A 13,753-nucleotide genomic window follows, 5' to 3' on the forward strand; every position below is an offset into this window, starting at 1 on the left:
CATGCTTTCGAATTGCTAGATTGGCAAGGAGCTGGGACAAAGCAACAGGAGCTCACTCCGTCGCACAGATTCGTTCGTACAACTGCTGGTCTTCTGACCCTGCAGCACAGAGGCTTCTGCGGTTTATTTATTTATTTATTTTATTTATATCCCGCCTATCTAATCAATTAAGACCACTCTAGGCGGTTTAACATGCAGTGCCACCACATCCCACATCATGAAGCTCTAGAGAGTTAAATATTTGGCCAGAATTAATTTTAAACTCTTCTGCTTCTCCCCTTCTCCTTCTCAATCTTTATAATGTCCAGTTTGATCAAGAGGTCTGGGGGACTAGAAAGTTTGCTCCACCCCCGCATTTCCAAGAAACAATAAATACATTGTGGGGGTTTAATAAAGGTGTTACATGAAACTCTCCTTCATTTTCAGATTATTTTTGTTATACACTTCAAAATAAACAAACCTGTACAAGATAGAAATGACTGGGAGAGTCCTTGGCAGCTTAAATGTTTATAAATATTTGATCTGTATATTAATACTTCCCACGCTGTTCTTGTTTAAGAGTTACACTTGGTTTTAAACAAAACAACTGTTGACCTGACAAATGGTAGGTCAGAATTAACGGAGTACACCACTAAGTATTTCTGGTCAAAGGAAGCATCTGGGATGACCTGGCTGCACCCTATCTTTGCTTTGCACACCACCTGTCATTGTACAATCTACCCAGAGCTGACAACATTTAGACAAAATATTTAGCTCTTGCTGTAGACAAGCACCAGATTATTTTTACGTACCTGATTCAGCCACCATATCGTTTTGTTAGCAGCAAACTTTACAATACAGTTATATTATAGGTTGTTCGAGCACATAACAAGAATATACTCACAAAAAACAACACTAGAGAAAAATGTGTTCAATATTTACTTTCTTATTTTATATATTTATATGGCTTTCCACTCTGGCTTCCTCACCTTCGTAGTCTTCTCTGTTAGCTAGACATTGGCGGTTATACCATATTTTTGCTCTAAAATAATCATCCTATAGGTGGAAAATATGAAATAAGAATTTGATTTGCCAATGCTATTTTTCAGTTATACATGGTACAGCTAGTAAGACTCAGCAGGGGTACATTGAATCATTACCCACTTTTTTGCTGTCATGCATTGCCTAACACTTTCAAGGGATGGAAATGTTGCTTTCTTGGACTATAGTTCTGGAATCCCACATACATGCTGGTTGTGGGATTTCTGGGGTTACAATCCCAAAAAGCATTATTATTATATATTTTATTATAATAATAATAATAATAATAATAATAATAATAATAATAATAATAATAATAATAATAATAATAATAATAATAATAATAATAATAATAATAATAATAATAATAATAATAATAATAATAATAATAATAATTTATTGTCATTGTAAGTATATACACAGTATACCCATACAACGAAATTCACAGACACCCAGAGACCAGACACATGCACACACATAAAATTCCCCAAACACTCCCCACCCACTAAAAAATCCCTCACTAAAAATACAAACATCTACACCGCAGGCCAAGTAACACAGTCCAACTAATTATTCACTACTGGTGGTCTTTAAGCTCATTATTAATTGCAATTATAGCTCTGGGATAAAAACTATTGAGAAAATGTGTGGCCTGAGTCTTAATTGTTCTATATCTTCTGCCAGATGGTAACAGTTCAAAAAAGTTATAAGCAGGATGGGAAGAGTCTCTCAGGATGCTGTGTGATTTCCTTAGACAGCGGGATGTGAAGATGTCATCCAGGGTTGGTAGCTGGAGCCCGATGATATTCTGGGCAATTTTAATGGTTCTCTGTAGAGCTTTTTTGTCCGCTACAGAGCTACTCCCAAACCATGCCAGAATGCCATAGGTTAGGACACTCTCAATGGTGCTACGATAGTATGACAGAAGTAAATGCTGAGATAAATTTAACTTGCCGAGCATTCTCAGGAAATACAGCCTCTTCTGTGCCTTCTTCACTAGCATGTCGGCATTTATAGTCCATGAGATGTAAGTACCCAGAAATTTAAAACTTAAAACTAGGTTGCTGTCCTTATCCATAGTCTTACGTAGATCCTCCTGAAAGATGACTCAGGATGTGATACAACAGTTGCAAAGATGCACACCTGATCACACCAGAAACGGTCACTTTAATGAGAGTGATCTTCCTTAAAGCGACCCTTCCATCTGCCAGAAAATTGAGCCAACCTGACCCTCCAAAGTAGAAGCCCCCCCCAGCTGAACCAAAGTGCATTTTCCGATGTGTCATATGATTATCAGGGGAAAGACAGCACTAGACCACACTACAAGCAGTTCAGATTACAAATTATTTCTCCATGTGATCACACCCTCACTTTATCTCCCTTGCCAAGGAATGTGCTAATTGATAAGTGGAAAAGGAATGTGGAACTTACGTGCAATTACACAGCAGGAAAAATATGAATGGATCCACTGTGAAGTTGTGTCCAGGAAGTTCAGCCAACCACAGAGGAGTCAGCAGAGAGAGGAAATTGATACTCAGCCTTGTCTGCAGGTTGTTAGTTGTTTGAATCCTCTCCTCTCTACATATGGTGCCTGAGTCTTTCCCACTTCTCTTCCCTTTCTCTTCTGTTTCTTTCTTTCTTGTTTTCTTTTAAAGACTTGGTGTCCTAGCATTAGTACAGCTAGGTGACCAGAGAAAGGGGGAAAAGTGAGGAATCTTAACAAGCAAAGTTTTTTCCAGCTTCTTAAGATAACTTTGCTCTAACTGTGTCCTCTGCAAATTTGGATTGCCACTTTAACAAGCTGGAAACAAGCCTAGGCAAAAACATTCTTCCAGCTCTGGAGATTCCTGGTCTCCCCTCCCCCTGCAGCCCTTGCTTTGGTCACCTAGCTGTCCTACAGCTGGGAAGCAAGCCTTAAAAGGAAGGAAGGAAAGCAAGCAGATCCTGGTGTGGAGAGGAGATGATTAAAAAGGCAGCCAGTTTCTCTACTGCTGCAGATGACTGGGATGGTTTCAAACAGAACAGCTACAAACCCCTTCACATTGATTCAAGCGATCAAACTGGCTGAACTAATACAAATACATTTGATTTAAATTAATGTAGAAGCCTCAGCAATGGAGGTAAAAAAGAGAGGTTACTTACCTCTAACCATAGTTTTCCGAGTGGTCCTCTGTGAATCTGCACAAATGGGTTAGACTGTGCCTGCACAGGACTCCTCGGAATCTTCTAGAGCTTAAAAACATGTGATTACTAGGACATTTCCCCGTGGTGCGCATGCTCCGCTTGCCCATAATACCTCAGTTCCGAAATGTCCACCGCTGTCAAGGCTCTAATAGCAACAAACCTCAAGAACCAAGTGACGGACAGCGGGGAGGATGAGCAAGATGTGTAGATTCACAGAGGACCACTCAAAGAACTACGGTTATAGGTAAGTAACCTCTCTTTCTTCTTTGTGGCCTCTGTGAATGCACATAAATGGGTGACTGGCAAGCTCACTTACTGGAGGAGAGCTGTCACGGCAACACTGAAGTCGGCACAGCTCTTGCAAAACTTGCTTCCTTTTTTGCCCTGAGGTCCAGATGGTAGTGCGTCACAAAGGTTGATGGTGTAGACCATGTGGCCACTCGACAAATGTCAGGGATCTCTATGCCACATGACCAGTCGAAGTATCCATAGCTCTCGTGGAGTGTGCCTTCAACACCTCTGGTGTTACCTTGCCAGCCAGTTCATAGGCCAAGGTGATAGTAGAAATGATCCACCTGGAAACCATCTGTGGAGAGGCCAGAGCGCCTTTTTGTGGGCCATGGAAGTAGGCAAATAGTTTAGGGGAAGTATGAAGTCCTTAATTCTGGAAATGTGCAAAGCCAAGGCACGATGAACATCTAAGGAATGGAGCATGTGCTCAACATCAGAAGAAGGATTAGGAAACAACGTTGGGAGAATTAGTGGTTGATTAATGTGGAAACTCGAAATCACTTTAGGGAGAAGAGATACATCAGGATATAAGACAACCTTGTCTGGGTGAAACTGTATATAAGGGGCATCAGATCAAAGGGCAGTCAACTCACTTGCTCTCCATGCAGAAGTAATAGCCACGAGAAACAAAGTTTTAATCGAGAGAAGTTTAAGATGAGCAGAAGCCATGGGCTCAAAAGGTGGGCAAACAAGAGCCCATAAAATGACCTGGAGAGACAATTGAGGGAGTAGAGGCCGGATAGATGGGCGAATGTTACACAAACCCCTCAGGAACCTCTTTAAAGTTGGGTGTGAAAATAAGCGGAAAGCTTCTGAACCCACAGGCTGATAAGAAACAATAGCAGAAGCATAAACTTTTAACATCGAGTGGGCCTCTATCAAACAGATAACGGAAGAAAGTGAGAAGCATATCCAATGCCAGAAGACCTCTGGAAGCAGTAAATTTGATTAAAACAGACCATTTATAAGAGTATAGCAATTTTGTAGAAGGTTTTCTAGCTCTATCCAATATTTCTTTTACACTAGGATAATCCTCCATACCGTCAGGTGAAGTGACTCCGGGTCAAGATGACAGATCTTGCCTCCGTCCTGAGTTAGGAGGAATGGTTGGAGAGGTAGTCTAAGAAACTTGGAGGCGATGGTTCTGAGGGTGGTGAACCATGGTTGACGAGGTCACCATGGAGCTATCAAAATGGCATTGGCTCACAACTGACGGATCCTGACAATTCTTCGTTGAATAAGCGGAATGGGAGGGAAAAGATAAAGGAGGACATCGTCCCAGCTCACCATGAAGGCATTGCCTAAAGAGTCTGTGCCTCTCCCTGCCCGAGAGCAATACCTGCTGCATTTCGAATTGACCTGGGTGGCAAATATGTCAATGGCTGGTGTTCCCCACTGATCACAGATATGGGAGAATACAGAGTCGTTGAGAACCCACTTGTGAGTCTGAGTGGTAAGATGGCTCAGATGATTGGCTACGTTGTTGTCCTCTGTAGACACGTGAATGGCAACTGGAAAAATATGGTGATCGTAGCACCATTCCCAAAGGTGGATTGCTAAATATAGAAGAGACAAAGAGTGGGTGCCCAACTTCTTGTTGATGTAATACAGAGTGGTCATGTTGTACGTGGCCACCTGTACTCCACGACCAAACACGGGAGGATAGAAAGCACGGAAAGCCTTGATAACCACCAAGATCTCTAGATAGTTGATATGTAACAACTTCTCCGCGCTGAACCATAGAGCATGGATCTTGTGAGTGCCACAGTGTGCACCCCAGTCTGTTGGGCTGGCATCTGTTGTGATTTGAACCGTCAGCTGGAGAGGCATGAGAGGTCGGCCAACTAGAAGGTGAGGCACGAACGTCCACCACGTCAATTGACTTGCGAGCTCTGGAGTCACATGTAGGCATTTGGCAGGGTTGCCCAAAAGAGGATCAAACTTGGACCGGTACCACACCTATAGACAGCTCATCTTCAACTGAGCATGAGGAAGAACAGACGTGGTTGAAGCCATGAGACCAAGAGAAGTTGTGTGTGGTGAGCAGAAACCTTGGCATAGGGGCGAAATGGATGAATAGCTCAATTTAATTTGTGAATCCTCTTGGTTGGAAGGAAGACCCTCTGATGGAATCTAGGTGAGCACCAATATAGTCCATGGTCTGAGACGGTTGGAAAGTTGACCTGTAGGCCTAAATCTGCCAGAGTCCGGAGGGCAAAGATGGTATCTTCTAGCACTTTGCTGTAAGAACCAGAGGCGATCAACCAATCGTCTATATACAGAAAAACCATGATGTTGTGAAGATGAAGATAGGCTGCTAAGGGGGCCAAACACTTTGTGAAGGTCTTGGGGCAGTGGCAAGCCCAAATGGTAGGGCGCAGAATTAGTAAGCTGACCCCTTGAAGAAACTTAGATATTTGTGATGATGCTGGTGGATGGAAATATGAAAATAAGTATCCTATAGGTCTATAACAATAAACCAATCACCTGGAGAGAGAAAAGGAATGACAGATTCTAGGGCGATCATTTGGAAACGTCTTGGATGAAGGTAGGTATTGAGTAGTCTGAGATCTAGGATCGGCTGGAGACCACTGTCCTTTTTGGAAACCGTGAAATAGTGGGAATAGAAACCATCTAGAACCTCTTGAGGAAGAATGCGTTGAACAGCATTCTTCTGGACAAGAACAGATACTTCATCCTCTAGAGCAGGCAAGTAAGCTGTGAGTTTGAGGTGGCCAATAGGAGGAAGATCTGTGAACACTAAGAGGTAACCAGAACATATGATGGCAAGCACTCAAGTGTCTTTGGTGATGATAGACCACTTGTTGAAGAAAGGGGCTAGCTGTGGATGATGAGAAAGGTCAGGTGGATGGTTCGGAATAGGACAGTCATAAATACTGTTTACTTTTCTTTGCAGGACGATGGAAGGTTTGGTGACATTGGACATGAGCCTGCAATCTGAAAGTAGTGGTAGCAGCAGAAGCTGGAGGAAGATTGGACCTCTCTTGAGCTGAAGGTCTCTAAGAGTGATAGACCTGATGGGAAGATTGCTGATAAGATTGTCAGGCATTGAAAGGTCTGTGCCACTGGTAGCATTGGTATCGTAGCTGCTGGACAGAATAAGAATGACCTGTCTTCCGGATCTTATGTAAATTGTCCATAACCTCATCTGTCTTCTCATTAAACAAGCCAACTCCATCAAACAAAAGGTCTTTAATGTGGGACCTAGCATCATCCGTGATCCCCGCTGAATGCAGCCAAGCATGCCTCCTGAGTGCAATACAGTGGTGCCTCACTAGAGTTACCCCGCATGACAGTTTTTTCGCTAGACATTGACTTTTTGTGATTGCTATAGCGATTCGCAAAACAGTGATTCCTATGGGGGAATTTTGCTGGACAATGTTTGGTCCCTGCTTCGCAAACCGATTTTTGCTAGACGACGATCTGCTTTTCGCGAGACAATGATTTCGCTAGACAGCAATTTCAGTGGAACAGATTATCATCGTCTAGCGAGGCACCACTGTAGTTGATGTCATGGCCTTAGATGCTGCATCAGCCATGTGATGGGATGCTAAACGCTGCTGTTTAGCCAAGGTTGTCGCCTCAAGGTGAGCATTGAGAACACTGGCCCTAGTCTCCTCAGGAGCAGCCTGAAGAACTGGTAAAACCTTGTTCCATAACTGCCTTTGATAATCCCCCATAGCTGCCTGATAATTTGAAACTCTCATGACAAATGAAGCCAGAGAGTAAAGCCGATGGCCCAGGAAATCCAGTTTCCACCATTCTCCATTGGTGGGTGTAACCTTTGACCGGTTTCCAGCCTGTGATTGATTAAATTGTACTATGATAGAATTAGGTGCAGGATGTTTAGTGAGGAGTGTCACTGCCATGCATTCTGTAATGATTCTCAACATGCCTAGAAATCTGAAGAGACGTAGACGGTTGATTCCATGATTACTTTATGAGGTCCAGCATGTCTGGGATGAAAGCCAAACTCAATGGGGGGGGGGGCTTATCTTGCTTCATGTCATCAAAGACAAGGTCCTGCTTGGGAGGATCCCAAGTATGAACGAAGCCACTGTAAGCAGAGCTTAAGGACAGGCTTGGTCAACTTTTTACAGTCCAGACAGGAGTGGGTCTGGTGCCTCTCTCCTAATCAAAATAAGCAGTGGTTGTGACCATCCATGAAGAGGATCTTATTAGCACACGATGTACAGTGCTTAAAGGGACCTGACAAGGCCATAAAAATTGGTGGGAACAGAACAAGGGGGGAAGGGGGGAAAAGAGAAGAACTCACGGGAAAACGTCAACGATAGCCAGTCCAAGTCAGAAGCCGAAACAGATTAGAAGCGGAAAATCACGATAAAGTCTGTAAGCCAAACCAGAAATGGTAATCAGTCCAAAGGTCAGTAATCCAGAAATCACAAAAAGGTAGCCAATCCAAATTCGACAATCATAATCATAAACAAAGCCAGTCCAAAGGTCAAAGTACTCCAGAAATCACAAACAGTAGTTAGGAAGCCAGACCAGAATAAAAAAAAACGTGAAATAGGTAATAATTGAAAACAGCTCAGGACGGTGTGAAAGAGTCCGATCTCACGGTGGCAAGAAGGAACTGAGGTATTATGGGCAGATGGAGCATGCGCGGCACGAGGAAACGTCCTACTAATCACATATTTTTAAGCTCTAGAAGATTCCGAGGAGTCCTGTGCAGGCGCAGTCTAACCCATTTGTGTGCATTCACAGAGGCCATGAAGAAAAACAGATTAGAGGGAAAATCTCCAGGCTAATTCACACTGACTTTTATGTTGTGCAGTCAATAGTAAATAATGTGATCTTGGCTGTTCCAATCCAGGAACATTTCCTTCAATAGTTGTCAATGTAGGTGTTCCCTATGTTGAGATTCTTAATTCCTTCAGAACTAACAACCTCTGAAGATCATGGTTTTTAAAGTTTGAAAGTGCTTTCTGAACCAATTGCAAGAAACTGAACCAGTTTAACAGCAGGAACAGTGAAATAAATATTAAATGATTTCTCACCATTTCAAAACCACATAAAGTTGGTTTGCTGAACTGGAAAAAAATAAAGTAATACAATGAAGTATAGTAACTGGAGCAAACATCATCTTACAAGTTTCTTACAAAGCCATTTTATAAACATTATATTATTACTTATACTCAGTCCTGATATGCTCTGCTGTACGATGTGCCTGCAATAAATAAAATAAACAATAACATTTTAACTTATTGTCTCAGTCCTATGTTGTTAAATATTTTAGCCAAGGAGCCCAGGTCATGTAAGGAATTTAATTACTAGAGTTCCTTTGCAACACAGAAATGGACATGTTCTTATTCTTAGGCATCTGACTTCAAGTATAACTTAACTGGTAATTCAGGGGCACAAGAACCTTCCAAAGAAATAGGCTTTTTACCAGACTGATAGCTCTGCCAGCAAGCACCTTTCTCTTCTCCCTCTAGTATCAATTTCTTCAGTCTTGCTAGTACACTATTTTCTGAGTTGGAACTTGACTTCAGAATCTTCTTTGCAAAGATTTCCTGCTTACACAAAGAGCTTAGACAACTATTGGGGAACTCTTGGGCTCCAAATATTTTGAACTTCAACTGCTATAGTCCCCTACCAGCATGGACAATGGTGAAAGCATATGAGAGTTGTAGTCAGTGTAGCAATGGAGGGTAGCAACACCAAAAAGGAGAACAGGGGCGGGAAAAGTAAGGTCCTGCACTTTGGCAGGAGAAACCAGATTCACAGGTACAGGATAGGTGGTACCTGGGGCTCAACAGTAGTACCTGTGAGAGGAATTTAGGTGTCCTAGTGGAAGAAATATCAACAACTTCCGATATGCAGATGATACCACTCTGATGGCAGAAAGTGAGGAGGAATTAAAGACTCTCTTAATGAGGGTGAAAGAGAACGCTAAAAATGGTCTGAAGCTCAACATCAAAAAAGCTAAAATCATGGCCACTGGTCGCATCGCCTCCTGGCAAATAGAAGGGGAAGACATGGAGGCAGTGACAGATTTTACTTTTGAGGGCTCCATGATCACTGCAGATGGTGACAGCAACCACAAAATTAGAAGACGCCTGCTTCTTGGGAGAAAAGAATGACAAACCTAGACAGCATTTTAAAAAGCAGATACATCACCTTGCCAACAAAATTATGCATAGTCAAAGCTATGGTTTTTCTCGTAGCGATGTATGGAAGTGAGAGCTGGACCATAAAGAAGGCTGACCACTGAAGAATTGATGCTTTTGAATTGTGATGCTGGAGGAGACTCTTGAGAGTCACCTGGACTGCAAGGAGAACAAACCTATCCATTTTGAAAAAAAATCAAGCATGAGTGCTCACTGGAAGGACAGATCCTGAAGCTGAGGCTCCAATACTTTGGCCATCTCATGAGAAGAGAAGACTCCCTGGAAAAGACGCTGATGTTGGGAAAGTGTGAGGCAAGAGGAGAAGGGGATGACAGAGGACGAGATGGTTGGACAGTGTCATTGAAGCTACCAATATGAATTTGACAAGAGATCCTGGTGTGCTCTGGTCCATGGGGTCATGAAGAGTCGAACACGACTTAACGACTAAACAACAAGTGGACCACCACCTAAGGATGAGTCAGCAGTGTTCTGCAGCTGCCAAGAAAGCCAACACAGTCCTAGGTTGCATCAACAGGGGGATAGCATCAAGGTCATGGGAAGTAATAGTACCACTCTATAGTGCACTGGTGAGGCCACACTTGGAGTGCTGTGTCCAGTTCTGATTACTACAATACAAAAAAGACGCTGATGCCCTGGAAGGGGTGCAGAGAAGAACAACAAAGATGACAAGGGGACTGGAGGCTAAGTCCTACGAAGAATGACTAAAAGAACTAGGTATGTTGAGCTTAACGCAGGGAAGACAGAGGGGAGACGTGATAGCAATCTTACAATATCTGAAGGGTTGCCACAGGGAAGAAGGCATCAATTTATTCTCCATTGCGCCTGAGGGTAGGACAAGAACCAATGAGTGGAAACTTGTCAGAGGGAGATCCAATCTCTAAATAAGGAGAAATGGTGCGAACCCATCGCTGGACGTTTTCAAGAAAAGATTGGACAGCCATCTGCCTGGGATGGTATGACATCTCCTGTCTTGGGCAGGGGGTTGGACAAGAAGACCACCTAGGTCCCTTCCAACCCTATGATGATTCTACAATTCTATGAACATGGATTTCTAACAAGTAAGACATCTATCACCAAACAGAGGAATATTTCGTATTAAATATACATAGGATCCCTTTGATGTTTGAATTTACAAACCTGAAAAGACTGCTTCAGCCACCACTCTGCAACAATAACATTCTTTCAGCAGTAATTATGGACTATCTGCATCCTGTTTCTGGCCTCTTTTGAATTCATTCCATATTAACAAGCTACATATGTACACTGATCAATAGAACAAAACAGAACACTGATCAACAGAACAAAACTATACATATTTTACTTGGAAGTGAGTACAATTGAAATACTGTAAATAGGACTTACTCCCAGGTACGTACTGTATATTTAGAACTGCAGCCTCAATAAGGAAAATATTTTCCAAACTTAATGTGAACATTTTTCAGTATGTCTGTTAATAATTTTCTATTACAGAAAGTTGGAGGGTAGCCTGTTCAGAGTCATACTTAGCGTACTTTCAACAACTGTCCAGTTGAATAACGTAAATCCTCACTGATAAATAGTCCGAGTGTAGTAAGCATTATCAGACGAGTGTTTATTAAAATTGTATCCACAAGTGCAAGACCAGAGCAATCTGGAAAAGAAAATGAATTGTGAGAAATAGTAGCAGAGACATTCTGAGTGTGAAGCACTCATGTGATGTAACCCTTCCTCTGAGACCCACAATTATATTCTACAAAAGAACTAAATGCCCTAAGCCTTTGAGGTAAATCAGACTACACATCAAAAGAAAACAACAGAAACATTTTAAATGAAGTAAAGAACAGAAGAAGGAATTACCATCTTCTAGTACAGCACAGATGGTATCAGTCATGTTATACCACAATGTATTTCGAGTCATAAATCCATTTTCAGTGACTCCAATAATTATTCCTACATATTAAAAAAATGACATTAGTTAAAACAGAATCAGCAATATAAAACCAGGCCACCAGAACATGCTATAATGTTTTGTTCTGTACAGTATTTTTCTGAGCAAATGTTCCTGATGTACAGCATTTACTGAAGTCTCCTTTCCCTTGAATTAAGAGACAACTGGAGTTTAAAGGCCTATCTGAAGGCAAAGGTGGCTGACATCTTTATCAGGCCACTAAAAATCACAAACATAAGCTAGTTTTGGACCTTGCATGGGTTTACAAGGACTATACGACTTAAAAAAAATATTTGTTAACATCTGAGTTTATTTACAACAATATATGTCAGGATTGCTGGAGTGACAGATTATTGCTCCAAAAGCAGTAAAATCCATACCTTTCAAATATCAGAACAAATTGCCAGAAAGAGGCAAACCTGTACTTTCAGGTATTGTTACTATACAGAGGAGAAACAATAACTTAAACTATGTATAATATATAGCTAACTTTTTTTTCTTTTTTGCTCTAAAATGAATACCCATGGCCCTGATCCAGCCTGGGAAAAGTGTTTTCGAAAAAGTAGCATACAGTATGTGGTGGAGTGGAGATTTATATGCACATCTGTGTTGCCTCTCCACTGTAGGTGTACATTTCTGTAGATGAATAGGTGCAAAGGCCAACAGTCTCCACAAAAGACTTCCTGACAATCTGTGGCAGTGGTGGCGAACCTTTTTGGGCCCGAGTGCCCAAACTGAAACAAACAAACCCAGGGCCAGTGGCCGGTGGCGGTGGTGGCAGTGGAAGGGGGAATCCCGGGCATGGAGGTGCCTCAAGACCCCACTCCGGATCCGCCACCAGCGCCAGCTGCTCTGGATCCTGGCCCACTGGCTGTCGGGGCACCAGCACCGCAGCTGCAGTCACCTCCTCAGGTTTGGCTGTGGGGAGGGAGTAGCAATCTGGTGACTTATGGCTCACGTGCCCGCAGAGAGGGCTCTGTGGGCCATCAGTGGCACACATGCCATAGGTTCTCCATCGCTGGTCTATGGCAACGGTAAATAAAGTAGGCACTCCAGAAGTTGTTGGATTGCAACCCCCACCAGGAATCCCTAGTATAGCCAATGGCAAGGACTGCTGGCAGTTATGATCCAAAAATAATTAGAATGTCACAGTTCACCCACTTTGGTTTATGAGGACTCTGGTGCAAAAAAACAAAACAAAACAAAAAACAAAACACCTACACAATAATGATCTCCAATGGCCTCAATAGCCATGGATAATCGGCATTTGTAGAACATCCATATACTGTACATGCAGTACAAACATAACAGCTTTATGTAGAAGTTAAACAATACGTACTCTCTAGTAAGGATGTTTGTTTGTTGGATACTGCCGATATTCATTGAATGAAGTACAAAAAACTAAGTATCTCATTTACCTGTTATTTTATCATCATAAATCAGACCAATTATTGCTGCATCACTGGCACAAGGGCTTTTTGTTACTGTGGTATTTATTAAGTTAGGTAATGTTTTATCAATATTCACTGGAACACCAAGCTTCCAAACCCACTGAAGAATAGGCTCTGTAGAACAAAAGACATTGAAGATAATGCTGCTCAATTAATGCTGCTCGGGAGTCTATCTATGCTCTTAGGCAAATTTAGCACACATTCAGTGCTCAAGAGGTTATACTGTAGACCAGGACTCAGAATACTGCCAATACTAGCAGTGCCTGATATATAAACGCCCAACTGATTCTGTGATAATTCAATTCTTCAAAAAACCCTCTGTTTTATAAATGTGGGATAGTGTGGTTCTTTATTCATGACTCAAAATACCAGAAAATGGCCAAATATCATTGCACAGTATCTTGCCTATACTGCCAGCAAAGAAAAGATACTGAACTTTACATAGCAAAGGGCAGCCTGAATGTTGCCTTAACTGCTTCTCACTTACAGTATACACAAAGCAATTACCAGGGCTGGGTTTTTTTGTTTTTTGAGAACTGTGAATGGTAATTTTTTCATAATTGCCAGATGAAGCTGCAGCAATGTATTGACTTTGGAATGCTCTTGCTGGTAAGCCTGTTCCACAAACATTCCATTTATAAGAAAGTCACTGTTTTATTCTTTTGAAATACCTTTTTTGAGGATAAATACTTCAGCTACTGCAGCCA

The 13,753-nt window shown here is 42.0% G+C and overlaps 1 protein-coding gene and 1 long non-coding RNA gene across 2 annotated transcripts in view; one reads left to right on the forward strand and one right to left on the reverse strand.

Moving 5' to 3' along the window:
* LOC144586071 (uncharacterized) overlaps window positions 1-13,753 on the forward strand; it is a 159,450-nt gene that overhangs the window by 108,904 nt on the left and 36,793 nt on the right. The gene's annotated exons all lie outside the window — the stretch shown is intronic.
* CATSPERB (catsper channel auxiliary subunit beta) overlaps window positions 1-13,753 on the reverse strand; it is a 71,432-nt gene that overhangs the window by 39,329 nt on the left and 18,350 nt on the right. Inside the window, exons 6-10 of the mRNA XM_072986580.2 lie at window positions 13,014-13,160; window positions 11,505-11,597; window positions 11,180-11,298; window positions 8,535-8,567; window positions 969-1,035 (exon numbers count right to left, since the gene is read on the reverse strand). Coding sequence (XP_072842681.2) covers window positions 969-1,035; window positions 8,535-8,567; window positions 11,180-11,298; window positions 11,505-11,597; window positions 13,014-13,160 — 459 coding nt within the window. The remainder of the gene's footprint in view (window positions 1-968; window positions 1,036-8,534; window positions 8,568-11,179; window positions 11,299-11,504; window positions 11,598-13,013; window positions 13,161-13,753) is intronic.

The sequence above is a fragment of the Pogona vitticeps genome, chromosome 1, assembly GCF_051106095.1.
Source record: "Pogona vitticeps strain Pit_001003342236 chromosome 1, PviZW2.1, whole genome shotgun sequence".
In the NCBI taxonomy this organism is placed as follows: Eukaryota; Metazoa; Chordata; class Lepidosauria; order Squamata; family Agamidae; genus Pogona; species Pogona vitticeps.